The sequence below is a fragment of the Ambystoma mexicanum genome, chromosome 12, assembly GCF_040938575.1.
Source record: "Ambystoma mexicanum isolate Mex_15411 chromosome 12, UKY_AmexF1_1, whole genome shotgun sequence".
NCBI lineage: Eukaryota > Metazoa > Chordata > Amphibia > Caudata > Ambystomatidae > Ambystoma > Ambystoma mexicanum.
The window spans coordinates 742,881,649-742,908,769 of NC_090936.1; the positions used below are offsets into that span (position 1 = coordinate 742,881,649).

The 27,121-nt window shown below is 46.3% G+C and overlaps 1 protein-coding gene across 3 annotated transcripts in view; it reads right to left on the reverse strand.

Moving 5' to 3' along the window:
• GRAMD4 (GRAM domain containing 4) overlaps positions 1-27,121 on the reverse strand; it is a 2,133,975-nt gene that overhangs the window by 825,796 nt on the left and 1,281,058 nt on the right. For all 3 annotated transcript variants that reach the window (XM_069629242.1, XM_069629243.1, XM_069629244.1), the window contains one exon: positions 15,076-15,124. In XM_069629242.1, the coding sequence (XP_069485343.1) occupies positions 15,076-15,124 (49 nt within the window). The remainder of the gene's footprint in view (positions 1-15,075; positions 15,125-27,121) is intronic.

Below are 27,121 nucleotides of genomic sequence, written 5' to 3' on the forward strand. Positions count from 1 at the left end.
CTATCCGGCCTTCCAGGCTGTAGCAAAGGTTTAACAGAGTTATTATTATCAAAGTCAGCAGGTATCGATATTGCTTCGGACAAAATGCCCTCACTATTCTTAGGTTCTTCATGGATCAGAGCAGTCACTGATTGTCCAGGAGGGCCTGTGAAAAAGTCAGTGATTTTATTTTTCTTAATGGGAGTTGTTTGCATACTTACTCCAAACACTCCGAACACCAAAACACACAGCAGCAACACACCGCGCAGTGCTCCGGGCATGCGCAGTGTTTATATGCCTAAGATCAGATGATTTTAGGAGTTCGAGATAGGGAAGTCAATCCATGTAACGCTCACCTGATTCTCGCAGAGGCGCCGGTCTTGACTGGGCGACTACCGTATCTTCAAAGGTGATGTGCAGCACCCGGTTGGCTCTTTGGGCTGGACCTCTGTGCCCTGTATGCCTGACGTGCAGAGTAAGATGTCTGCAGATAGAAAATACGGGGTTAATGAACTGGGGTTATTGGGGTGTCCCTATCTCTTTCCTCTTCTCCTCTCCTGTAGACCCCCACAGGTTAACGCTCTCACCTTAGGTAAGTGAATGCCAAGCTCTCCATCTGCCTCGGGGCAGGGTGCTGTAACCAGTTTCTTCAGGTAGCGCAGGCCTCTTGACTCCAGAGGACTGCTGTCCGTCGTTTACTGCACGAACGGTAAGTTTCGAGTAACTCAAATGTCTTTAAAGTCTTTAATAATGATGTCTCTTGTTTTGCAGGGTTCCGGCGATGGCGGATGACGGGCTGAAGTGAGTTGAAGATGGAGCCTGTGTGATGAATAGAAGCGCCTGGAAGCACGTAAGTAAGCGCTTGTTGCCAGCTTCACGATGCGCTCTGTCTTTTTATTTTGCAGGTACAAGTTCGGAGCGGCTGCAGGGTGCCGGGATACCCACTGGGTTAGATGTGGAAAGGAGTAATGGCACGTGAGTATTAAAGTTCCCCAATGTCTTTAAACGCACCTTGTTTTGTCTTTCAGATGCGGGATGCAGCGCTGACGGCCTCCGGAGCGTGCGAAGAGTTGGTAAGCTTTTGTCTTTCAGATGCCGGAATGCAGTGTGAAGACTTCCGGAGCGCACGAAGAGTAGGTAAGCCTTTGCCTTTCAGTTGCCGGAATGCTAACCTGTTCTTTCTTGTCTTTATAGGTGTTGCTGAAGACTGGATTCAGGATGGTAAGCCTTTTTCCTTAGGCCCAGGACCGGATGCAGAAGACACGATGAGCGTTCTGCTGCAGAGGGTGCAGAATAACGCAAAGCAAGATTCATCCACCGGGTGTGGTTTAAATAGCCTCCTGTAGTGCTTAGGTGTCTCCTTCCACAGCCACGCCTAAGTAAGAAAAGAGTTCCTGGTAAGAAAAGAGTTCCTGCCTTCCAGAAGAGTTCCAGTGTTCTGAATCTAGGGAGTGGCTCCAGCCCCACCCAACAGGAAAAGTAGTTCCAAACAGAAGAGGATCAGAGGCTCAACTGGCAGGCAAGTAAGCAGCATGGTCTGCTGCAGGTAAGTCCACCCAAGCATTATGAGCCCGGCGCTTCCAGCGCTGGGACTGGGCATATTTATGGGTCCAAAAGGTCCCAATTGGGACTGGTTGGCACTCGGAACCTGGGTTATGGATCTGCTTCCAAGGGAGTTGGGAAAACCCTGACCTTTTGGAAGCAGAGATCATGACAATACCCCCCCCACAAGCCCCCTCCCAAACCGGGCTTCTCCGGGGGTTTTGGCTTGTCAGGAAATGTTCGGTGAAATCTTTTGATTAGGCGAGGAGCGTGGACATATTCAGCAGGTTCCCAGGATCTCTCTTGGGGGCCGTAGCCTTTCCAGTCAATTAGGTAGAATAGTTTAGATTTGGAGATCTTGGAGTCCAGAATGCTTTTGACTTCAAACTCGAGTTCTCCATCAACTAGGATAGGTTTTGGAGATTTGGTTAGTCGGGTTTGAGGTTGCACGGGTTTTAATAGAGAGACGTGGAAGACCGGATGTATCTTCATGTGCGGGGGCAAGTCCAACTTGACCGCTACTGGGTTTACTATGGTAGTGATGGAATAGGGACCAAGGTATCTTGGGTTGAATGTGCGTGGCCCTTTTAGAGATAGATGTTTGGTGGATAACCAGACTTGATCCCCTACTTGATAGTGAGGGGCTTCCTTCCGATGTTGATCTGCTCCTTTCTTGTATTGTTCTTTAGCCCTTTGAGGGTGAGAAACAGCTTCCTTAAAGGCTTGGGTGATTGTAGAATGCAGGTAGTCTACTGCTGGTGTTTCAAGATCTTGGAGGGGATCCAACTCCGAGGTTCGAGGGTGACTGCCGTACAAAAGAAAAAACGGGGTTTTCCCAGTTCCCGAATGGACAGAGTTATTGTAGGCATACTCGGCTATCCAAAGGATATCTTTCCAAGTTTTTTCAGTTTGTTGCAGCATGCAGCGTAAATACTGTTCCAGAGTTTGATTGGTCCTCTCGGTTTGTCCGTCGGTCTGAGGGTGGTGACTGGTCGATAGCCTCACATCAATTTGAGCCGACCGACAGCAACTTCGCCAAAAATGAGAAATAAATTGACTACCTCGATCCGAAATTAGAACCGAAGGAAAACCGTGCAGTCGGACGATGTTTTCGAGAAATTCTCGGGCCAGAGTTGCTGCTGTTGGCAAGCCTTTGAGCGGAATGAAATGCGCCATCTTGGAGAATAAGTCCACGATTACTAGAATCGTATTGTATCCGGAGCATGGAGGTAGATCGGTGATGAAGTCCATAGAAAGCGTATGCCAAGGGCGAGGTGGGATGTCAATAGGGCGTAAGAGGCCTGCTGGTCTTTCCTTTTGACTCTTGTTTTGGGCGCATACTCCACAGGACATTATAAAGTCTCTGATATCTTTTTTCCAAGACGGCCACCAGAAGTAGCGCTTGATCTTTTCTGAGGTCTTGGCTATACCGGGATGACCTTCCATTAAAGAGTCGTGATAACAAGAGATTACTTTTTTCTGTAAATCTGTGCTGGGTAGATATAATCGTTCTTGGAAATACAATAAGTTGTCCTTTACTGCAAAGTCCTTTCCCTGCAGATGCCAATTCTGTATGTCTGCTGGAGTTACAAGTTGCTTGGCTTTATCCTTAACTTCCTCTATGGATTCTGTGGCGATTACACCCAGAATTCTTTGTTCGGGAATGATTGGTACAGGTTTAGGGTTGATCAAGTGTTCTTCCACTCCCATCTGAGAAAGGGCATCGGCTTTACCGTTCCTTGTACCAGGTCGATAGGTAATTATGAAGTCAAACTCGGCAAAGAATAATGCCCAACGGAGTTGTCTAGAGGATTGGGCTTTTGCGGTTTTCAAATATTGCAGGTTTCGGTGATCCGTAATCACAGTAACGGTGTGTCGGGCCCCCAGCAGATAATGCCGCCAAGCCTTAAAGGCAGACTTGATAGCCAGAAGTTCCTTGTCAGTAATCGTGTAATTGACTTCAGGAGGCGAGAATTTGCGGGACCAAAATGCCACGGGATGCAACTGATTGGTTACCGGATCCTTTTGTGATAGAACTGCCCCCATGGCAAGGCTTGAAGCATCAGTTTCCACGATGTAGGGGAGTTCGGGGCGAGGGTGTTTTAAGATTGGTGCAGAGATAAATTTAGTCTTCAAATCCTGGAAAGCTTGTTCCGCCTCGGTAGACCATTCAAAACGTTTGTTTTTCTTTAACAAGGCAGTGATGGGCTGGACTATTCGAGAGAACTCGGGGATAAACCTGCGGTAAAAGTTAGCGAAGCCTAACATGCTTTGCACACCTTTTACGGAGGATGGTGATGGCCATTTGAGAACTGCATCGACCTTCTTTGAATCCATACGCACTCCGCCAGGTGATAATATGAATCCCAAGAATTCAACTTCAGTCACGTTGAAAACACATTTTTCCAACTTAGCGAAAAGTTTGTGTTGACGCAATCTTTCGAGGACCATTTTCACGTGTTTCCGATGTTCAGATTCCGATGAAGAATAAACGAGAATGTCGTCGATGTAAACAACAACACACACATCTATGAGCTCTCTGAGGACATCGTTCATAAAATATTGAAAGGCGGCCGGGGCATTGCAAAGTCCGAAGGGCATGACCTGATATTCAAATAGCCCATACTTGGTGCGGAAGGCCGTCTTCCATTCATCGCCCTCTTTTACTCGTACCAAGTGGTAAGCTCCTCTAAGATCCAGCTTTGTGTATATGCATGCTTTTCTGACTTGGTCCAGGAGTTCAGGGATCAAAGGTAACGGATATCTATTCTTAACGGTGATCTGGTTCAGGGAGCGATAATCTATACAAGTTCTAACGTCTCCTTCCTTTTTTGGAACGAAGAACAAAGCTGAAGAAGCAGGGGACTTGGAAGGACGAATAAACCCATTTGCCAGGTATTGATCCAGGTATTGTCGAAGGTGAAGGTTCTCAGGCTCGGTGAGGGCATAAATTCTACTACAAGGAGGAGTAGATCCAGGTATCAGGTCTATCTGGCAGTCATAAGACCTATGAGGAGGTAGAGAGTTAGCCTGATCCTTCCGGAAAACATCTTGGTATTCTAGGTATTCGGGAGGTAACTGGGGAGTCTCTGAAGAAATTGCTGCCAGTGCAACACCAGGTGGAGGGTGACAAGTAGAGACACATTCTGGAAACTGGACCGTTCTTGCTCGCCAATCGATCAGAGGATTGTGTTTCTCTAACCAAGGTATTCCTAGAATAATCTGAAACTGAGGGGCCTTGATCACATCGAACACGATCTTCTCATGGTGTCCATCTTGACTTACTAGCGTCACCTCTTGAGTGGTATGCGTTACTGGCCCAGAGGCTATCTCCGTACCATCCACCGTAGTAATGACGTCCTTTACAGCCTTGGGACAGAGAGTTAGATTCATCCTCAAAACCATTTCATGATCCACATAATTGCCGATGGCACCGCTGTCGACGTAAGCTTCAATTGCATGTAATCGATCCGGATTATCAGGGCTAATGAGGACCATAGGTATCACGAAATGCGAGGTCACGGAACTGGTTTTCACGCTCGGCAAGAGGACCTCTAGTCTTGTCGGGCGAGGTCGTTTCCCTGCTCAGAGTTTGTAACTGTGGTAACTGCAGCTCCTACTGCCTTCTTGGCAGTCTCGAAGAAAGTGCCCTGAGTTTCCGCAATATAGGCATAATTGCAACTGTTTTCTCCTTTCCCGCTCCCTTTGTGTTAGAGGACCTTTCAGACCCCCTATTTGCATGGGTTCCCCGGAGTCTACTCCTTTGGAAGGAGTTGGCGGTTTGGAAAATACTCGGGCATCAAACTTGGAACGATCGGCCTTCCTGTTCTGCAGTCTGTGATCTATTTGAACGACCAAGTCTATATAATCCGAACAGTCTTGTGGGGGATTCACTACTTGGGCTAAAACGTCTTTGAGCTCTCCACGTAGACCTCTATAAAACAGCGTAATCCTTTTGTCCTCAGGCCATTGAGTTTCCACTATTAGTCTATTGAAAGATGCAATATAAGCCAAAAGGTCTTGATTACCCTGTCGCAACGAAAGAAGCTCATTGTCCAAGGCCTGCCCCTGTGCATGTCTTGCGAACAGTTTTTCCATACTAAGCTGAAAGGCTTGAAAATCATGGAGAACCGGATCATCTTGATTAACTAGAGGGATCGACCAGTCTGCCGCATTGCCACTAAGGTACGAAAGTACAAAAGCTACTTTAGCTTGATCAGTTGGAAAGGCTGCTGGCCGGCATAAGAAGTGCAACCGGCACTGATTGATAAATACCGCAAACCTCTTTGGGTCACCAGAAAATCGTTCGGGCGGAGCCAGAGGTACATTCCCAGGTAGGTTGATCTGCACTGGATTCATAGAGGATGTTGAAGGAAGATTTGCCCCTGATGCGGGTAGCGGGGTCTGTCCGGCTTGTGACTGTAGCAATTGTCTAGCAAGATCATCTGTTCTCTCCTTGGAAATAATTAGTTCCCTTCTTAGAGCGTTCGTTTCCTGACGAGCTGCATGCACTTCTGCCCTTAGTTCCCCAAGTAACCGGGCTAGGTGGTCAGTATCCGAGGTTTCCATAGCGCCTGGGCGAGAGTTTTGCGGTAGGCTTTGCGTTCTGTAACGCTCACCTGATTCTCGCAGAGGCGCCGGTCTTGACTGGGCGACTACCGTATCTTCAAAGGTGATGTGCAGCACCCGGTTGGCTCTTTGGGCTGGACCTCTGTGCCCTGTATGCCTGACGTGCAGAGTAAGATGTCTGCAGATAGAAAATACGGGGTTAATGAACTGGGGTTATTGGGGTGTCCCTATCTCTTTCCTCTTCTACTCTCCTGTAGACCCCGACAGGTTAACGCTCTCACCTTAGGTAAGTGAATGCCGAGCTCTCCATCTGCCTCGGGGCAGGGTGCTGTAACCAGTTTCTTCACTGGATAGGTAGCGCAGGCCTCTTGACTCCAGAGGACTGCTGTCCGTCGTTTACTGCACGAACGGTAAGTTTCGAGTAACTCAAATGTCTTTAAAGTCTTTAATAATGATGTCTCTTGTTTTGCAGGGTTCCGGCGATGGCGGATGACGCGCTGAAGTGAGTTGAAGATGGAGCCCGTGTGATGAATAGAAGCGCCTGGAAGCACGTAAGTAAGCGCTTGTTGCCAGCTTCACGATGCGCTATGTCTTTTTATTTTGCAGGTACAAGTTCGGAGCGGCTGCAGGGTGCCGGGATACCCACTGGGTTAGATGTGGAAAGGAGTAATGGCACGTGAGTATTAAAGTTCCCCAATGTCTTTAAACGCACCTTGTTTTGTCTTTCAGATGCGGGATGCAGCGCTGATGGCCTCCGGAGCGTGCGAAGAGTTGGTAAGCTTTTGTCTTTCAGATGCCGGAATGCAGTGTGAAGACCTCCGGAGCGCACGAAGAGTAGGTAAGCCTTTGCCTTTCAGTTGCCGGAATGCTAACCTGTTCTTTCTTGTCTTTATAGGTGTTGCTGAAGACTGGATACAGGATGGTAAGCCTTTTTCCTTAGGCCCAGGACCGGATGCAGAAGACACGATGAGCGTTCTGCTGCAGAGGGTGCAGAATAACGCAAAGCAAGATTCATCCACCGGGTGTGGTTTAAATAGCCTCCTGTAGTGCTTAGGTGTCTCCTTCCACAGCCACGCCTAAGTAAGAAAAGAGTTCCTGGTAAGAAAAGAGTTCCTGCCTTCCAGAAGAGTTCCAGTGTTCTGAATCTAGGGAGTGGCTCCAGCCCCACCCAACAGGAAAAGTAGTTCCAAACAGAAGAGGATCAGAGGCTCAACTGGCAGGCAAGTAAGCAGCATGGTCTGCTGCAGGTAAGTCCACCCAAGCATTATGAGCCCGGCGCTTCCAGCGCTGGGACTGGGCATATTTATGAACCTGGTGCCACTGGCGCCAGGACTGGGTCCAAAAGGTCCCAATTGGGACTGGTTGGCACTCGGAACCTGGGTTATGGATCTGCTTCCAAGGGAGTTGGGAAAACCCTGACCTTTTGGAAGCAGAGATCATGACAATCCACAAGCCACAGGAGAAAGGAAAACGACGTCCGCCTTCTTAGCCTTTGCAAAACACACAGCCGCAACACACTGTGCAACGCTCCGTGCATGCAAAGTGTTTATATTCCGAAGATCAGGTGATTTCTGGAGTTCGAGATACGGAAGTCAATCCACAATCCACAGGAGAAAGGAAAACAACGTCCACCTTCTTGGCCTTTGTAAAACACACAGCCGCAACACACCGCAATAACAATAACCTACAGGAAGTGAAATGTTTTAGACCCAATGGATGCACTAAAAATGAGCAATACCCTAAGGTATTCCAACAAATCCACTTAATGGTTTCCAATTGGGTCATTTGTCAGTAATTAGGCAGTTCCGGTGTATTCTGCACCTAACAAGTAAACTCCTTAGTATTCCTGTGGCCACCTCATGCGTGGGCCAGAGAAACTTGCAAATTAGTTATTTCTACAAATCATTTAGTGCTGAAAAAAGGTAGGGAATAAAGAACTGAGTTGTCAATTGCCCTAACCTTGTGACAAACCATGAAATTAAGCCCCACATTTTGTAATACGCCAGAACAGGATTTCAAACGAAAAACCGCAGAGGAGGCAAATTCAATTAAAACCCAATTTGTTGGGCTATCCAATTTGGGTAGCTCAATGCGAAGCAAATCATCACTACATAGAGATGACAAAAGAGGAATGTTCTTCCATAATGTAAGTAGATAAGAACAAAGGGCTCTCGGCTTTGGGCCAAATTCCTTCCAACCTGACCAGTTTATCCAGTGGCTGTGCATCATGTGAGAAATCTGAGGGCGTTCTCACATTTGACCCGCTTAAGACCCCCACCCCCATGTAACCATGAGAAGGGTAAGACTGACCGATTCTGACCCTAGGAGTGAGGCTGAGAAGGGGTACTACTAGGATGGAGGGTCTCTGAAGAAGTGAAGCTGGATACCCAAAGATGAGATCTGGCATCCAGCTTTTCCTAATCCCAATCTATCCTACCTCCCCTCTACTGTCATAGGATATCATCACGCACATCCTACCCTACCCCAAGATCTTCTGTTGAACACTCACACTCAAAGGAAAGCAAGAGAACCCCCTTTTTTCTAACTATAACCCGGATATATCCTCCCGTCTCTCTAATATCAAACTACTGTGAGAACCAATCTTTCCTTCCCTTTTAACCTCATTTACTGAGGGTACCAAAAGAACCAATAGCAATTTCGTATACTAAGAACACCCCTAGACCAGAGATATGGTATCCCCTCTTCTTTGACAGTGACCTACCAAACCCCCTCCTCAGCTTTCCTAGAATGTATTAAGATATGCAATCTTCTTTTTCCCACGTATCACTCAAGTACTGTGACAAAGAAGAGGAAATCAAGTGGAGTACAGATTTCCTATGAGAAACACCACTATGGTACTGGGACAAATGAGATGCAGATACAGGCACATCAACAGCTTCATATTCTGTGTCCCATTAACAAGGCCAGGCAGTATCAGGCAACTGAAATCAACCATGCCCACCTGCAGCCTTTCAAGTCTTCAGGAGAGTATAAAAGGAACACTAGCAATAAGCAAGAGAGCAAGTTGGGAGGAGAGCTCGGAGGACAGCTGAGGGGCCGTGGCTGCCCAAAACCGGCTGGAACAAACAGGGACCCTGAGAAGCAGAGGGTATGTGTGAGGAAGCATCCGGAAGAAGTGCGGTCTGAACCCCGAGTCCAAGAGAAGTCCAAAGGAGGGAGCCAAAAGACGTGCTGATCCCTTGTTACATTACAATTACAATTTAAAATGTACATTGGTAAAATTAAATGCTTGTTCCCCTGGGCCAGGACAGGAACCCAGGAGTGTCTGAGGGGAAGGTGGGGAGACCCTGACCTCAGATTACAAAGACGTTAACCGAAGAACGGAGAAAACATCACCAGTGAGTGAGAGCAGTAAGAGCCCAGTGTGTATTGAAGTAAGCAAGCAAGATACAATGCTGCAGCCCAAACGTGTAAGACTGGAGATGCGCTGGGTGCAATTTACAAATGGAATTACAAGGATACATAGTGGCAGAGTGGTTGTGTATACGATTAAACATTCTCGAATGACTGTGTAAAGAAAGGAAGTGTCTACAAAGATGGTAGCTGTGGGAGGACACTAAAAGTGAGTGAAAGAGAGATCCTAAAAAGGGGGAGCTGTGCGAAAAATGATGCAGAGCAAAATCCCCAAAACTGATAGAAAAGTGTTGACAACAAAGTGAGTTGGGAAAGCATCAGGGTGGCAACCAGGCTGGAGATTGATCCAGGCTGGTCGCAGAGACCCCAGTATAAGGAAAAGAGAGCTCTATTAAGGATAAGGCACCTGGTTGCACACCGGTAATGGGTGGACTGTGCACTCTGACAACTGCGCCAGGACCAGGGGAACCCAACTGAAAGCAAGGAGTTGCATGAACGTGTGAACTAGAGGGCTTCTGGGTTCACAGAAAGGAGACCCGGAGAAGGCTAAAGAACTCACGAAGAAAAGGTACAGTGAACTCCTTTTGCCAAGTGAACTTTATGCCAAGTGAAGATTGTGCCAAGTGAAACCTGAGAGACTTGGGGAACTTTATAATCCTGAGTGCCTTAAACTTGGGGACGGGAGCTTCAGAAAGGCTCCATTGTCACATTAACTTTACTTTGAGCACCATTGAGTTGACAAAATCCCATTCACCCCATTATTCTGTAGAAGTGAGGAGAAGCATAGGTTTTGACATACAGTATTTGTTTTGGACTGACAGACTTCTACTTCCCTTAGTTTTCTTTCCATTAGGGAACATTCCCATCTTAGAGTTAGGGCAAGTTATGTGTTACACCATCCTGACCATTGAGAATAAAGGTTTTCAAACAGGGTTTCACTTGTCTGTGTCATCTCTTGATACCGTGCCTGTCCCACAGGTCCACAAGAAGAATTAAGCCCTCTGCCAGGTTGGACAAAAGGTGCCAAAACAGATGTAACAGAAAATACATTTCCCTTAGGAAACAGACTTGGCCTTGTCATCAAAGCATTTTACAGTAAGGGCCTATGAAATTCTTCTAAATTATGAAGCGGGGGGGGGCGGTTTGTCAGATCAAAGCCATTTGTCCAAAGGCCCAGATAGCAACACCTGCCTGGTAGACCCATCTACCAAATTGGTGGTGACAATAGTTTGACCAGAAGAGATGAAAGACTTCTTGCAAGGTACACGTTTTGATATGGCCTCAGCAGTTGATATTCTAAAAAGGTCCTCACGCCGATCTTGCAGATGTTGACTGTGTATTTGCTGTCACTTTTTACGCCCTTTTTTACATGGATGCAGTGGGCTGCTGATCATGGAAATCTCATTACAAAGTGCTTCAATTGCATCCTCCTCTGTTTCTGCAATGACATTCAAAGAACCCTGATGACTAATAACATCAGGGATCAGTGGATTATTGGGATCCCGCACAGGGCAGTTTGATAGCAAAATGTTCGAATCACTATGAAAGCAACAAACACCTCCAGAGGGTTTAAGTGGCTGGGGAATGGGAACCGAAGAATTGTGCAGGGCTTCAGGCAGCACTGTGTTTGAATCGACATTACAGGCAAGAATAACATCAACTACCCTGGCAAGGATGCCCTTAAGCTTGCGTTATTCTTTGGCCATACTCGTACATAGAGAAAATAAAGCATGAATCTTAGAGGTGAAGGCCTTAAATGAGGAGGAAGAAAAAACTATTTCCTCGTTTGGCCCAAAAGATATGTCGTGGGCAGGAGAGGCAATCCCTCCTCCTCACTAGCACTGTCATCACTGAAGATTTCGGAGGAAGAGACTCATTTCTCCAAATAAGGGCTTGCGGACAAATTGGTCCCAATAATGTTATTATAAATTGCCAAGGAAGTACCCAGAGATGTCTACATAATTCTAAGCAAAGATTAAAGAGTGAGACGTTATTGTCAATGGTAGGCGAGCCACGAAAGACATTTTCAACCAAAATACAAGGACTATTAGCAGCAGGGAGATTCAGATGCATGTTATTAGTTTCAGCTTCAATAGACACTACAGCAGGGTTACAAAATCCTGTATGTCTTGGTTGATTAGAATCTGCCAAATCTAATTTGTCTTTTTTTGAGCAGGGAGCCTCATTAATATCCCCAGTATGTTTCCTCGTACGAGACGACTCGTTTCACAAACCATATCAATGCTGCTTTGTTGGGTTTCATAGGCTCAACACAACGTCACTGTGATGGTGAAGGTAACAGAGAAGTTGAGAAGGGGGGGGGGGGCACCTCACACCAAAACACTCAGCGAGGAATGCAGTATATGTAGAGGAAGTCGGCCTCCACAAGCAGCCGGTGAATGGAAATAAAATCAAAACTCCAGACCAAGCGGTCTCACTGGTAACAAGTTAGTGTCAGCTCCAAACCCCCAAATCACTCCACACACTTAGAAACCACATTCCCACAGCTCAAATGGTACTCATTTTCCAAGTCCCCCACAGTCACTGTGAGAAAATACTGTTGCCAAATCCACATCCACAATATAGGATGTTTGGGAAACCGAGAGCAGGGAGAAGAGAATGAATCAAATGTCAGACACAAAGTCTGCAGTGTCGGCGGAGCAGTGCCCACCTCTTCCCTCTTTGCTTAATTTCACTTGAGCACTCACAGGACCACTCACGGGGACCAGACTAGTGGGGACACAGCATAATGCAATGCGTATTATGGGCGCACCTAGATTTTTACAAAACAGGACTGTGAGTTATTACACCTGCTTTAACTCTCTGTTTAGCTCAAAGTGCCGCTCTGTGCTGCTCTCCAATCTCATTTGAGAATTCCAGATTCAGTTCCCAGACTCTCTGCAGCGCTCATAGCACCACTCAGCTCTGCTCTTCCCTCACTGTCACATTAGAGTAAGGAATCCCAGTACCATGTCAAGCCGCACCTCCTCCTGAATCTACCAACAGCTAAGGCCGCTTCTGACACAAAATTGATAATTTCTCCCTGAACTAACCATAACCTTTACAATTGCTAACTGATCACAACCATTATTCCTCCTAGTTAATTTGATGGAAAAACAGACATGGAAAGAATAAACTGCATGATGGAGAAAACAAAATCAGGTTTTAGAAAGGGGTGTTTCACAAATAACTGCACCGTTCCAATTCATTAATCACATACTCTGCATGTATGGCCATGTGGAAACCGGCCTTCTGGTATTACTGAACTATTTGCAGCTTTATATATAGCGCACCCTCATGATATCAAACACTGTTCATAGCAAAGTACTGCACATATTATCGTCATTCCTGCTAAAAGGTACACACCCTATATACAAGGAGGAATTCAAGGAGGCACGTGCTGTCTTCAGCCTTTCGTAGTTCTGCAAACCATCTGCGATCCTATTCAACCTCCACTGGAAGCCTTCAAGGCACTATTGGACAACTTGCACACAGTCCACCAATATGTGGAGTTCAGAGATCTTCAGAGGAGAGGACACTACCAAAGGAATGGATTGATTTCCACCAAATGAAACTCCTTACTGAATATCCCAGGATAACTTTTTTATTTCATGCCAATTTCATTTTAATCCGGTCAGTGCTATATGACACATGGGCAATACCTTGTGTGGAAAGTCAAAAACGATACAAGTGAGGCCAAACAAAGATAGTGTGCAACCAAGCCATTATTTGTATTGGCTTCTTAGCCATCTATTGGGCCTGGACGAAACTACTAACAACCAAAAAGGAATAGCTCTGGAAAATGTGTAAGGGATGGGCCAACACAAAATGATGGGGTGGAGGTGTTCCCAACCTTGAATGAGATGTTTAGTTCGAACAGAATCCAAACCGACCCTTAAATCAGTCCTCGTCCCTCTGAGATGATCAACCAAAAACGATCCAAAAACTAATCTTACACAGTCCTGTTGGTTCCCTGATCTAGCCCCAGACTATGCAACACAAAAGTCCAAAGTTCCAGCCCACAACTAATCACAATAATGTCCAGCCCTATACTAAAAAATAAATCCTAAACAGAACAGGCTCTCACTCCCTTAGGAGTACTCACAAAATGACTTGCTCTTTTCACAGCGTTCTAGTTCCTCCTCACCAGGCTTCTCTCACAAGTCCCAGGTTTCACCTGGTGCTCCCTCACCACGTCTCTATACCAGGTGACAGGTTTCTCCTGCGCTCTCTTGCCATGTCTCTCTAAACCATGTTGCATGTTTATTCCGGTATCCTCGCCATGTCTTGCTGTCACAAGTCACAGATTTCTCCTCAGTCTTTCCCTAGTGTTGTTCTCTCCGGGCCACTGTAGTTCGGTTTGCTCCCACTGAACTTGCACTCCCAGGAGCCACCTGCAATAGGGTGTTTCCCTCCCACCCTGTAGATGCCAGTCTCAGTCTCAAAACCTCTAACAAATCTATAACCAGGTGGGGTCTTCTTTCTCTCTCGAGGTTGTAGTATCATTATTTTCCAGCTCTTCTAGGTAGGCAGTTCTCTGGGGCTTCTTTAGTCAAGCAGCAGACTGCCTTCCAGGCAGGGAATGGCAGTAGGTATGTCTACCTCCTCTGGGTCCAAAACACCAAATGACTGAATGCAGCCTCTTTTATACCCACAAGGTTGTTGGCTTTCATGTAAGCAGACTTCTGATTCGCTCTTTCAACAGCCTAATAGTTCTGATTGGTTAATTGGGTAAGGGCTGCTTGAGCCTGCGGGTGTCATCTTACTACTTCTGGGTTGGACGCTTTTCAGCAGCAGCATTTGGCTCTACACGTGAGCAAAAAGCATACGTTTATGGACTTGGCTAAAGGCACAGCTCGCGAGGTAAGCAAGCCACAGCCTGTCTGCTTGTCTGCCTGATCCACGACTCTCATCCGGGTCCATGTTCATATGCCAGCTTGGTCACGAAGCATTGGCTCCATGATGCACAATCCTGCAAGTTCCTGGTGGAAGCTGGTGGAAGCTGCTGGGACTTGTAGTTCTCCTTTGAGTTTGATTGCATTAGCCGGCGGCTAATGTGCCTTGAGTGAGAAGAACAGAGTCCAGGGAATTCTGCGTCTTCCAAAAACTTTGGGGACTACACCAGGCAACAAACACACCACCCCAGTCCCCTGTGACTCTTTTCCCCCATAAAAGGATGTTGAGAGCCTCTGAGTCACCACACGGTCTGAATGCAAAAGGGAGTACTGACATTGGCATAATGGTAGATGAACGGATTAATAGTTTCAACATTGAAAGCCAAATTATATTAATAAGGTATCTTGGATCCCCAGATGGTTATTGAATAATGTTTTGGCATATGACCACACAACAGGTGAAAACACAATCAGACTCTGAATATAACACTATTCTCCACAAAAATCACAAGCAAAAAAGGGAAGTGCGGAATATCACTATTTCAAATTATTGCGAAATATGTAGTGATGTGGTTAGTCTGGAATCCACCATGAAGGGTAATAATTGTCATTTAGTATGTTGTTTTTGGAACAAGGATTCTTCAATTATAAAATATAATAAACGTGTTGATAAAAAGAAGTCTTTCGGCTGAAAAGTTGGAATGAAATAACTTACAATGGCTTCAGACACTTGAGGAACAATACTCCACTGTATTCTCCAACCCCTGAAAATAAGGAAGTGGTTAGAAAGCAAACAAAATAGTGCACAATATGCAGATTCCATATGCAAAATATTTAACATGTAAACACATGACCAGTGAATAATCAAAGAGTATGCAAGCACAGGTAAGTTATTCTGTTATCCATTAGTTGTGTACTCAAGAGCAATCACTAATTTATGGAACACAGTACATAAAAACATGCAAATAAAGTGCAAGTGCAATATCCAAACGTACTCTATGGCAGTTGTAAACTTTAGGACATATGCCTGCAACATGTTTCTCTCGAGGCGTTTTTTGGACTATGAATCACAAGATGCTTCATCATTTACTCTGCTGACTAGGGCTGACGTGAATTGTAGTAAAAAAACATCTGGAGAGATAAAAGTTGCAGAACACTGCGTATGTCTTTGTGGAGCATACTCAAGAACAACAAAAATAAGTTGACCATAACATAAGATTCTTCTAGAATGGTTTGAATCACCTACTCTCTAGTAAAGCACAGACGCCCATACATTTGAATGATTGAAACTTCCATTGCCATCTACTAGAATTCAACTTTAATGTCAACCGGTAACATAACCTCAATTTAGGACCCGACGTTCACTGATAAGTACCACATTGGCCAGTGATTTATACCTACTTCAAATTCTAGACAGACTACACAGGCATCCCTCACAAATATGTATAGTGCATGAGCCAATGCTTGGTTGAACATCCAAATCTGTATGATATCATCAGACAAGACAAGATTATTAAGTTTAAGGTTTTCTCACAAAATCACATTAATATTGAACCTATCGCAGATTCCTTTTAGTTTTACTTAAAGCACCCAGGCATAGTTTTTCGAATGAAGACAGTGCTACTCGTCCAAGGTTGTTGTCAAGGATGCATGCAACTTCACATTATGTTTGTGTTTTCTGCAAAACTAACTACCCTCAATGGAACTTTCTTCAAAATGTATGTGCATACATCATTTTCTAAATATTGACTGGGGCGATTCTAAAATAATGAGCAAGGTGAGAAAACCAGTGGTGGTTGATGTTTGAATAAGAATCACACAGCACAAACATGGCAGGAATAGTATAAATCATATTTCACAGGAAACAAGTCCAAGGGGCACACATGGGACTTCCATAGCACTAGAGGAGTGAGAAGAGATACGTATCATAATTTGCACAGTTACTTGGCTTTAGCTGCTTTCTGGTATCACCTCTGGCACCATGAACCACCCTCCATCATGCCCTGCCAAATGTACATATATGTAAATACTTAAACGTGTAGTAAATCTAAACACCAAATGCTTAGTGGCAAACATTTAAATCTGTGATCATTGTTAGTACTGTCACAACGCCTACCTACTACATCTGGTTAATGAATATGCCTCTCCATCAAATTTACTATTGAAAGCCACCCAATATTAGCAATGCTGATTCAGCCATATGGGTTTATAAGCAGAGTTTCTCGTTGATACTCTTCTTCCTATCCTGAAGTGCAAACACAAAAGGAATAGTATGAAAATACATAGCTAGGTTTGAATATATATGTGTGCTTTTGTTCATTTTGATGGTTATTTTTGTCTAGTCACACTTATATAAAAAATATCTTTTTGAAAAGATGGTTGTAGTTTTCTGATGTGTCTTTAGTTATTCATTTGCATGTGTTGGTGTCAAAGAAATCTTTCATACATCAATAAATATAATAAGACAAAAAAAACTAATAATATTATAAAACATAATTAAATGAAATCCATCTATTGAATCACTTCATAAAATCATCTGTTGCCCCTTCTCTAAGCTGAAAATAATTCTACAGGGTGCGAGAATACGAAAGAATGGTCTGGACACAAGGGTGGCATTTTCAATTACCACTTGTCTTTATTATGACACTATAAAAAACAATGCGGTCAGGTAGACTTCTCACTGTAGTCACTGTCGTGTCTTATGCAGTTCTTCTGCACCGCGCCCTGGGTGGTTTTCAATAAATCAAAGTAAGTATAGACCCTTGATGTCTCTTTCTTTAGACCGGTCAGACTGAAGTGGTTTCTGGTTGGCAGTCCCCACTGTACTGGTGAAATACTTTCTTCCACCTAATTTTTCCTTCTTCTGCGCCAAAAGGGACAATCTCCTTCCCCCGGTCATCTACTCCTGCCCAAGGGGACAATCCTCTTCTCTGGTCTTATCCTTGGTTTTCTAGGGGGGACATCCCCTACCCCTGGTCTTATCCCTTTCTCTGTAGATTCCCTCCGCAATTGTGGTTCTTAGGATATGTGGTAAGAAAGGCATTAGACCTAAAGTCTTCTCCCTGCTTCTGTATGCCATTTGTTTTCCATTGAGCTGAGGAAGAGTTGTGCTCTCCTTGTATTCCCGACATTACAATGCCCGTGCTTCAGGTAAGTTTAACTTGGTGCTGCCAAGCTTAGAAATGGGTTTGGAGGGGTGATTCCTTGCCGCATGGGATTGGGCGGAGCCTATTTGTGTATAATAGGACCCAAGAGACATCAGAAATCAATGTTGCTTTATCTCCCTTCGCCCATTCGGTCCCTCCCCTTAACTTGTACACCTTTTGTGTTGGTGTCAGGGCTCCCTTCTCTCTGTGAAGTCGGCAAGCCACTGACCCCTTTTCTAGTACTCGGTGCCTTTGCGTACACCAGGTATTGCAGGCTTCTTCCGGGGACTTCCTGGCGTTAGGGCCATGGATCCCAGTGCGTGCGCTCATCACATTTCTCACACTGCTGCGGGCCGACAAGGGAAATTCAGTGTAGCTCCTTTCTACAATCGTTGGTGGTTGCTATGGAAACCGAAGCAGGCAACTGGCGGGACCACACTTCACGACCAGCTGACTGCAATGGCAAATCATCACCTGCAACCGTGACCTCATTATCCCATAAGAAGCCACGCTGCACGCCAAACGCTGCTTCTAATTAACGTTGGTTGCCCTCGTATTTGGTTTTGTCTTGTCGTTGGTATATGGCCTTGGAATCCTTGACCCTTGGCCTGTTCTTCTGGACTACTCTCCTGCATGCTGATTTCATACCTTTGATTCTTGGCTTGGCTCCTGACCTCTGGTCCATCCCTGGATTGCCTTTGCCTTGTGCTCATCGGACCCTTCTGCTCTGGACTTTGAATCTGTTCCCTTCCCATCTCCTGCAGCCCGCTCCTCCCCTTCCTCCCTCCCTCCTAACCCGCTACCTGCCCTGAAAGTGGCTCCGCTGTCATTCTACTGTTGGGGATCTCTGCCTTCCAACGCAAGTCCTGTTGTCGATCTCGCGGTCTGCTTTACATTTTGGGTAGCATTCAAGAACACAATCTCCCCACCCCATGCTCTGCGGACCTGTATTGAACGTTTATTACCTCCATTGCTCCTTTTCGTATCTGTTGCAGTTCTGACTCTTTCTAGATCCAACAATTTCTTTTGGACTCCTGTGGATACCATCAAGTGCACAAAAGACGCTCTGCTGAAAAAACTAAAGTGCAACATCCCGACCCTAGCGCGATCCTCGTGCCATGCGGGATTAGACCCCTACTAATATTTCCCTCCTCCTCTGTGATTGGACTTCCTTTTGGGATTGAGTCGGACCTTGGATTCTGTAACCTGAACACTGATGAGGATATTCCCTACTCTCATAGTTAAGAAGTCTCCTCCATTGTGCTCCCACTATATTCTTACTATCATCCTCTCTCTAGATATTGGTCTACCACTCTACTGATACCCAGATTCCTACTAGCTGCTCAATACAGGTATCATAGATCTCCTGGCCTTACTGTTTGCTTGTGAGTTGTCTGGCTACGTACTAATCAGTGTTCCTTATTATTTCCAGCCTGGGTTCGTAGCGGCACGTGTGTTACCTGCTCTTTCGCTTATTAAACTCCTCCGACCGTATTACTCAATGGCAGAGGTGTGTATTAAGAGGAAGAACACCCTTGTGTTGTGGAGACCTGGGCTGGGACGGCCCAGGTTACCAAGAACCTGGTGCATTCTGGTTTGGTGTGCTTCTGTCTCCAGGGGGCTCGTCCCGTACAAGATTGGTAAGACATCACCTGGGCTCGTTCGGCTTTCCGCGTGGCAGCATCTTTGTGCCTTACGTTAGCTTATCCTTGCATCGACGGGTGTCTTTAGTCTCTATATATTTCAATATACCTTGTGGGTCAGGTATCTCTCGGTCCCCAACAGCTTATCCTCTACTACAGCTACTATTGCTGTCCATCTCTCACGCTGCCCTATTCCAGCTTTCAACCTATTGCGGTTTGGCGGAATTTGACAACTAAAGCGGTGGTTGTGCTTCCAATAACTCCCTTTCCCCTCCATGTTGGATTTCTGCACTCTAATGCACGATTGGGGAGAGTGTGTTTGAGCAGTACATGGTACATACCCTTAACAGGGTTTAAAAAGGTACCTGTGGCAACAGGTGGCAGTCACACTGTTATTTTGTTTCAACCTTGTCTTACCCATGATTACTGGTCTGATCCCCCAGATGGGTGGTGTCTCTCTTGTTGAAGTTCTGTGCCTCATCACAAGGGGCATTTCGATATCAATACTTCTTGGAAGACATAATAATGACTCAATATCAACTTCCTTTCCTTCCAATTGCAGTTCCAAAAGTTCACAATTGCTAAGAGTAGAGGTAGTTCCTCTCCTTTTAAGCAACATAAAAATGAAGCGTAATTATCCCTTTCAGAACTCTGATAACGTCTGCTGTGTGGTGCTGGTGCCCTGCAGTGCAATGGTCGGAAACCCTGCATGCAGAGTAGGGAGTCCAAAGTTGGAATACATGAGGTTTCCTTGGACACCATGCTGCATGCTTGAGCACTGGCAGATTCTAGTGACAAATCACATCTCCCAGAATTCCCCTGGTTGGGCAAACGAGGTAAGTGTCTACAACAGACCGAGACCCTAAAACTGACTCTGGACTACTGTTAGGGAGAATTCTCTGTTTAGGCTGAAGTTCCTAACCTAGTGAGTCCCCCAGCAGCTTTGCTGGATTTCTGGAGTTTGTGTTTTTCTCCTGCCAAGAGTGAGACTCTTTTTCTCCCACTCTTGGACATGATTTGTGGTGTTCCTTTGAATGTTAATGTGTTTCATGGGCTATGGGGTCCTTTACTCCATAGGGTCTCATGTGTTTTTTGCTATGTGTGTTACACAGCACCCTCCGAGCAGTAACACCGGATTGTCATAGTGACCCCCCCACCATAGGCTCCATACCCTGGGACTGACTACTGTCTTCCAGGGCATGTAAAGTCCCCATTGGCTTTACTAGTCCCGAATTACTAACAGAACCAGTACAAACCATCATATTGTGGACGTACTGGTAGGGGCAATTCGATTGCCCCTGGGTCTGTTGTTCGAGGGGGCACTGTTCCGTCCCCCCTCGTCGAGTTTTGGCTGGTGGCAGTGGATACTACTTTTTATATTCAACCGCAAATATATCTCTATGGGATTTTCCCATTGTTCGAGGCTAATACTTTTTTTTACATAGCCTCTAACATACCGCCGGTTTATTTAGTTAACATTAATTCACCGGTTGGTATTTTCTGCCAAAACTCGGTTTTAAAATGGCGTTTGTGTTCGCCTCTGTAACTCAAAACCAAAGGTCGAGCCCTTTGTTCCACTTCTGGCGGGCTTCTACACAGTAGCCCTCCAAAGTGGTGCCACTCTGTCTGGGTACCACAGGGGGTGTGGGAGGGGGTTTAGGCACCTTGGACTAGGTTGCCTTGTCAACCCAAGTCGCACTCTTGCGTGATTGGCCCAAGTGGTGAGCCACCCCGCTCACCACTTAGCATGTTTGATTGACAGCTAGGCAGAATTAATGGGGGTTTTCTGCATAAAAGCAGGGCTTTGGGGACTGGAACTTCAGAAGTCGCCACAGGACCTGAAAATCCGACGAGGGAGAAGCTGAGCTGACCTGCTACGACGACACCACCACCAGTGGAGCCCTGCTGAACCGACTCACCACTTCCCAACGACAGAGGAGATCTCCCTGCTGGAGAGTCTCCGTCCCTTGACTGGTGGGCACAACCAGTTTACCTTCTTTTCTCGCATCCCAGGACGTCTCGTGGTTGAATTGCCCGTGCCAAGCACCCCAGCAACCGGATAGCCACTTACCACTGGACCGCGAATAAAAGGACCGCTCCTTTTAATTGAGAACTCCGCGGCTGGTTTCTTCCCTGGCAGGGCAACGGACTCCTGTTTTCCTCCACGACGAGATCCTCTCTTCCGCCGGACGAAGCACTGACTTGCACCCGCTGCCAGGAACAAGTGCCCCCGCTGGAGCGTTCTGACCATTTTAAGGTACCATGTCCGCCAGGCCTCCCTTTCTAAAGATTGCTACAAGGTAACAATAACCCCTTAACCTTCTGGACTGGGCTGGCCGCCTTGACCATCTAACTGGTCTCTTTCTTTTGGTCCAACTCTTTCTGAACCTTTTGCGAGACCTTTGGGCACTTTCAACCGTGTGACCTTGGACACATTTCGACCGGAGCCTCTTAAAGTGGGTCCGGCCTTTTTAACTTTGACTGTACGGTTTTAACCTGCCCTCTTCTCCTACTGTGTTCTCCGAAAGTGTTGGGATCTGTTCCTATCTTTGCTTTGCCTTTCTCTCCCTCTTAAACCGATTGATTAGAGTGCCATCTGCGTTAAGCGCTCACCGCTGTCTGAAAATAAGTGTTGCTTTACTTAAGACTGGTCTAATAATGGTTGAAGGGAGTGTATATCTTTTAGTGGCCATGTTTTTGAACTGCTTGATATTAGTGCCAGTGTGTTTAACTAGATGTGTTTTTAAATAAATAATTATATCCCTTTTACACCAAGCTCTGGTCAGCGTTTGCTTGTTCTACTGTGCTCTTTTGACCTATTGGGAATACTCTATATACTGCCTAACTCTTCTTGAGAGAAGTCAGCCACAGCTACCAGGTAAATCTGGGTGGTACAGACTGCTACCAATTGGGTTTACTGCCAACCACCTGTAGTCTTAAATCTTTTGCAGTGGTCCCAGAGGGAACTGCACAGGTTTCTGCCTAACTACCAACATGGTCAGTCTTTACCCCAGGGGCAGAAAACCAAACGACAGGTAACTCCACCCCAGTAGAAAAAGGGATGTGTTCCATTTAAGAAAGGGGTCGTTGGCCAGAACACGCATAGCGGGAGTTGGGAAATGAGAAAACTGCCTCAAACTATTTTGCGACCCTTAGGGTCCAGGTTCCCGAATCCTTATACGCAGAACCGTGAGTCTGTGAAAATGTTAAAATGCCAGAAATCACACAACTAAACCAAGGCTATCAGGGGAGGCTTTAGGAATAGGGAACAACAGGACAGACAGTTGTAGGCCAAAACTCACCCCAATGCCACAGAGAAGGACACAATGGCCACTGACTCAAGAAAGTAGATGGCAGAAAACTGTCTTAGATTCAAGATAGCTGACCCATTTAATGTAGCCAATGTCCCAGTAAGTCTCATCCCTGACTCGGACAATCATGAGCGACCCCACCTCTTCACACACAGCTGCAACTAGTTACACAGGAAGCACATACAGGGATCGGACTAATAGACCATTAAAGCATCTACCAGGCTCAGTTAGGGTGTGGGTTGTTCGAAGGAAGACAGCCGACTTATGAAGAGTTGAAGAAGGAAAAGGAGCTGCTGGGATAAGGAAGGAACACACTGGAGGAACAGAGTGTCGTGGGGAGTTGTCAATATTGCAGAGTGGGAAGGGCTTAAAGGTAGGTCTGTGGAGAAGGTGGAAGCACAGCTGGTAAGAGTGTAAAGACTGGAGGGGTGTATCTGTATTTCTGGCCGCTATACAGTTGGGGCAGAGGCACAGGCACCCCAATCAGGGTTCTCTATATGCTGACAGTTATTAAAAAGCATGGGAATCAAAGACTTGGATAAGAGCATAGAGATTACTGTAGAAAGGCAGGTTAGATTAGGAACATTGCAAGAATGAAATGCTTTCTTTAAAGTAGATCGGCAATACTGTGTGAGGACCCGCCCCACCCTCACCGGGGCAACCTGTAACGGAAACGTTAAGATATACCTTGTCTTGTTACAGCCCAGTCCAAAAATGTTCAGGAATGCTCTGCTTCTTTTTCTACAGGACTGACTTCCACAAAGTACCCAGGAAGCCACAGGAGAACAGGACCCAAGATGAATCTGGGACAACTGGATGATTTCTGAGGATGGAAGACGCTCTTCCTCGTCACAGTACCTTGGGTGCTTTGGCAGACTAAGTGGGGGAGTTTCTTGGCCTTACTCCTCAAGGATAGACCCCCTTTGGAAAAAGGAGTCAATTGTATGTCGAGAAGAAGAAGAGTATTAAACAGTGTCAGAAATGTAGCACTTTCAGTGTTTGCAGTGGTCTCGGCTGGCGGATCGTTACTCTGGCTGTGGATGTGCCACAGAGGTGAAACTTGCTGTGGATCTCGGCAAGGCTTGGATGAAGATGATAAGGCCCTGTGTGGCCTTGGATGACTTTCGGAGGCAATGGGTGCAGTGGCAGAAGTAGTTGTCCGGTTTCGGGATTTTGCGTTTTACTGGCTTTCGTTTCTTCGGTGCTGCAGCGGCAACACGGACCTCTTAATTGCTTCTGGTGACCATGATCGCTCGACTGGGCTGCAGACTCACCAAGCCTGGAGACTCGCAATATCTACTTCGAATTTGGTGGCAGGAAACCCACCAGCGGGCACTACACTGCAGGCCGCGACCCTGGACCTTCTCCGACATGGACAAGTGGACAGATGCCGTGGCGGGGATGCCCCTTGAAGGATTCTTCAATGCTTTGGAACTTTCGTAGCTTTGGATGTCAAGCAGCACTATGCCAGGGCACCCCTTCTTCTGGGGTGATACTCGGCAACCTGGCTTCCAGAGGTCACAAACACTCCTCCGGACCTTGGGTGAAACAGATGAAGTTCTTGTCTTCGAGGTGTTCAGGCACTCCTCTTCTCGACCCACGAAGTTCCCTTCTCTGGACAGCAGGCACACAGGACTGGCTTCCAGGACACTTTGGGTGAAGAGCAGCATTTTCCAGATGTTCCCTTGTAGCTCAGGAAGAGGTTGCCTATCCAGGTTCCCTCTGGTTCAGTCCTTGACTCAGCACTGCAGCTTTCGGATTACTTGAGGATTTACAGCTGCAGACTTCTTCCTCTAGCTTGACTCCAGGATACAAGCTTAAAATGACTTCAGTTTCAGCTTCTGACAAGTAGAGGAGTGTGAGGCCCTCTGTTACACAAAACACTCCCCATTCACTCAGGCTGAGCCAGGTTCAGCCAGCCACTCACTCATAAGTGCATTCATGTAGGCAGCACCCAATCAGGCTCACAGGCATTCAGGCTATTCACCAGAAACCAGACAACCACAACACAGGCTATGGACTGGGGCTACTCCCCAGACTTTCGGTGCACCACTCTGCATTCCTTCCAGATTCAGTCAGGCCTGGCTCAGGCATTGTGTCACATAACCAAAACCAGACACTCACTAAATGGAATGTATATGGACTACTTACTCCATTCAGGTAGGCTTCACCCCAAGGGTGTGCCCACAACAAGCAGCTCCTGGGAAGGCTCCAGCCAGTCTGGCATAAGACAGGCCCAGAGCCATATATGGTCCTTCCACCCAATAACCATTCAAAGGGAGGTAACAAAGTTAGGGCTTCTCAGGACTTTTAAGGAAAATGAAACCAAGAGGCCACCAGTGGCCATCTTGTCTTTGTGTAGGAATCCACAAATCCTTATGGCAAGGCCTGTGTATCTCAAAAATGAAGGACCCCTGGAGCCACTGTCCCATCAGTATGTAGCTACCATCATCCCATAACCTGCGGGCAACACACACGTACCCAAAAAATAAAGTTTGGGATATTCTGACCTCTGTGCCAGTACCTGTTAGGTAAAAAACGGAATCAATGCTAGTAAACACAAAACCAATTAAACATTCTCTAAGAAATTCTTTAATTTCCAATTATCAAGTGGACTTTGCCGATGTTAGGGAGAATTCTCTGTTTAGGCTGAATTTCCTAACCTAGTGAGTCCCCCAGCAGCTTTGCTGGATTTCTGGAGTTTGTTTTTTTCTCCTGCCAAGAGTGAGACTCTTTCTCCCACTCTTGGACATGATTTATGGTGTTCCTTTGACTGTTAATGTGTTTTATGGGCTATGGGGTCCTTTACTCCACAGGGTCTCATGTGTTTTTACGATGTGTGTTACACAGCACCCTCCGTGCAGTAACACAGGGGTGTCATAGTGACACCCCACCATAGACTCCATACCCTGGGACTGACTACTGTCTCCCAGGGCATGTAAAGTCACCATTGGCTTTACTAGTCCCAAATTATTAACAGAAACCAGTAGAAACCATCATATTGTGGACGTACTGGTCGAGGCAATTCGAATGCCCCGGGGTCTGTTAGTCGAGGCGGCACGTCTCCGTCCCCCCTGATTGAGTTTTGGCTAGTGGCAGTGGAAACTACTTTTTATATTCGACCGCGAATATTTCCCTATGGGATTTTCCCATTGTTCGAGGCTACCAACTTTAATTATTTAATTCTCATAGCCTCGAACATACCGCCGGTTTATTTAATTCATATTAATTCGCCAGTTGGTATTTTTTGCCAGGACTCGATTCTAAAATGGCGTTTGTGTTCTCTTCTGTGTCTCCAACCCAAGTCGAGCCTTTTGTTCCACTTTTTGGCGGGCTTCTCCACAGAAGCCTCCAAAAGTGGTGCCAATCTGTCTGGGTACCACAGGGGGTGTGGGAGGGGGTTTAGGCACCCTGGACTGAGTTACCCTGGTAACTCAAGTCGCACTCTTTTGATTGGCCCAAGTAGTGAGCCGGCCGGCTCACCACTTAGCATGTTTGATTGACAGCTAGGCTGAGTGAATGGGGGTATGCTGCATGAAAGCAGGGCTTTGGGGACTGGAACTTCAGAAGTCGCCACAGGACCTGAGAATCCGACGAGGGAGAAGCTGAGCCGACCTACCACGACTACACCACCGGTGGAGCCCTGCGGAACCGACTCACCACTTCCCGACGACAGAGAAGATCTCCCGGCTGGAGAGGCTTCTTCCCCTGACTGGTAGGCACAACCAGTTTACCTTCTTTCTTAGCACCCCAGACCGGTTTGTGGTCGAACTGCCAATGCCAGGCACCCCGGCAGCCGGATAGCCACTCACTTCTGAACCGCCAATCAACGGACCGCTCCTTGTACCCGAGAAACTCTGTGGCTGGTTTCTTCCCTGTCAGTGCAACTGACTCCTGTCTTCCTCCCCGACGAGATCCTCTCTTCCCCCGGACGAAGCACCGACTTGCATCCGCTGCCAGGAACAACTACCCCCGCTGGAGTGTTCTCACCTCTTTAAGGCCTCCCTTTCTAAAGATTGCTACAAGGTAATAATAACCCCTTAACCTTCTGGACTGGGCTGGCCACCTTGACCCTCTAACTGGTCCCTTTCTTTGGTCCAACTCCTTTTTGAACCGTTACAAGACTTTCGTGCACTGCAACCGTGTGACCTTGGACACATTTCGTTTGGATCCTCTTAAGCGGATCTGGCCTACTGACTCTGAATTCCTAGGGTTACTTTGCCTTCCTCCCTTGTTGTGTTCGTGAAAAAGTGTTGGGATCTGTTTCAATTTATTCTCTGTTTTTCTCTCCCTTTTTAAAACAAATTATTAGAGTGCCATCTACGTTAAGCGCTCACCAATGTCTGAAAATAAGTGGGGCTTTACTTAAGACTTGTCTAATATTCTTTTAAGGGAGTGTATATCTTTTAGTGACCGTGTTTTTGAATTGCTTACTATTAGTGCCTGTGTGTTTTTCTAGATGTGGTTTTAAATAAATAATTATATCTCTTTTACACCAAGCCCTGGTCAGTGTTTACTTGTTCTATTGTGTTCTCTTGACCTATTGTGAATACTCTGTATACTGCCTAACTCTTCTTGAGGGAAGTCTGACTGCTCAGCCACAGCTACCAAGTGAATCTGTGCGGTACAGACTGCTACCAAGTGGGTTTACTGCCAAACAG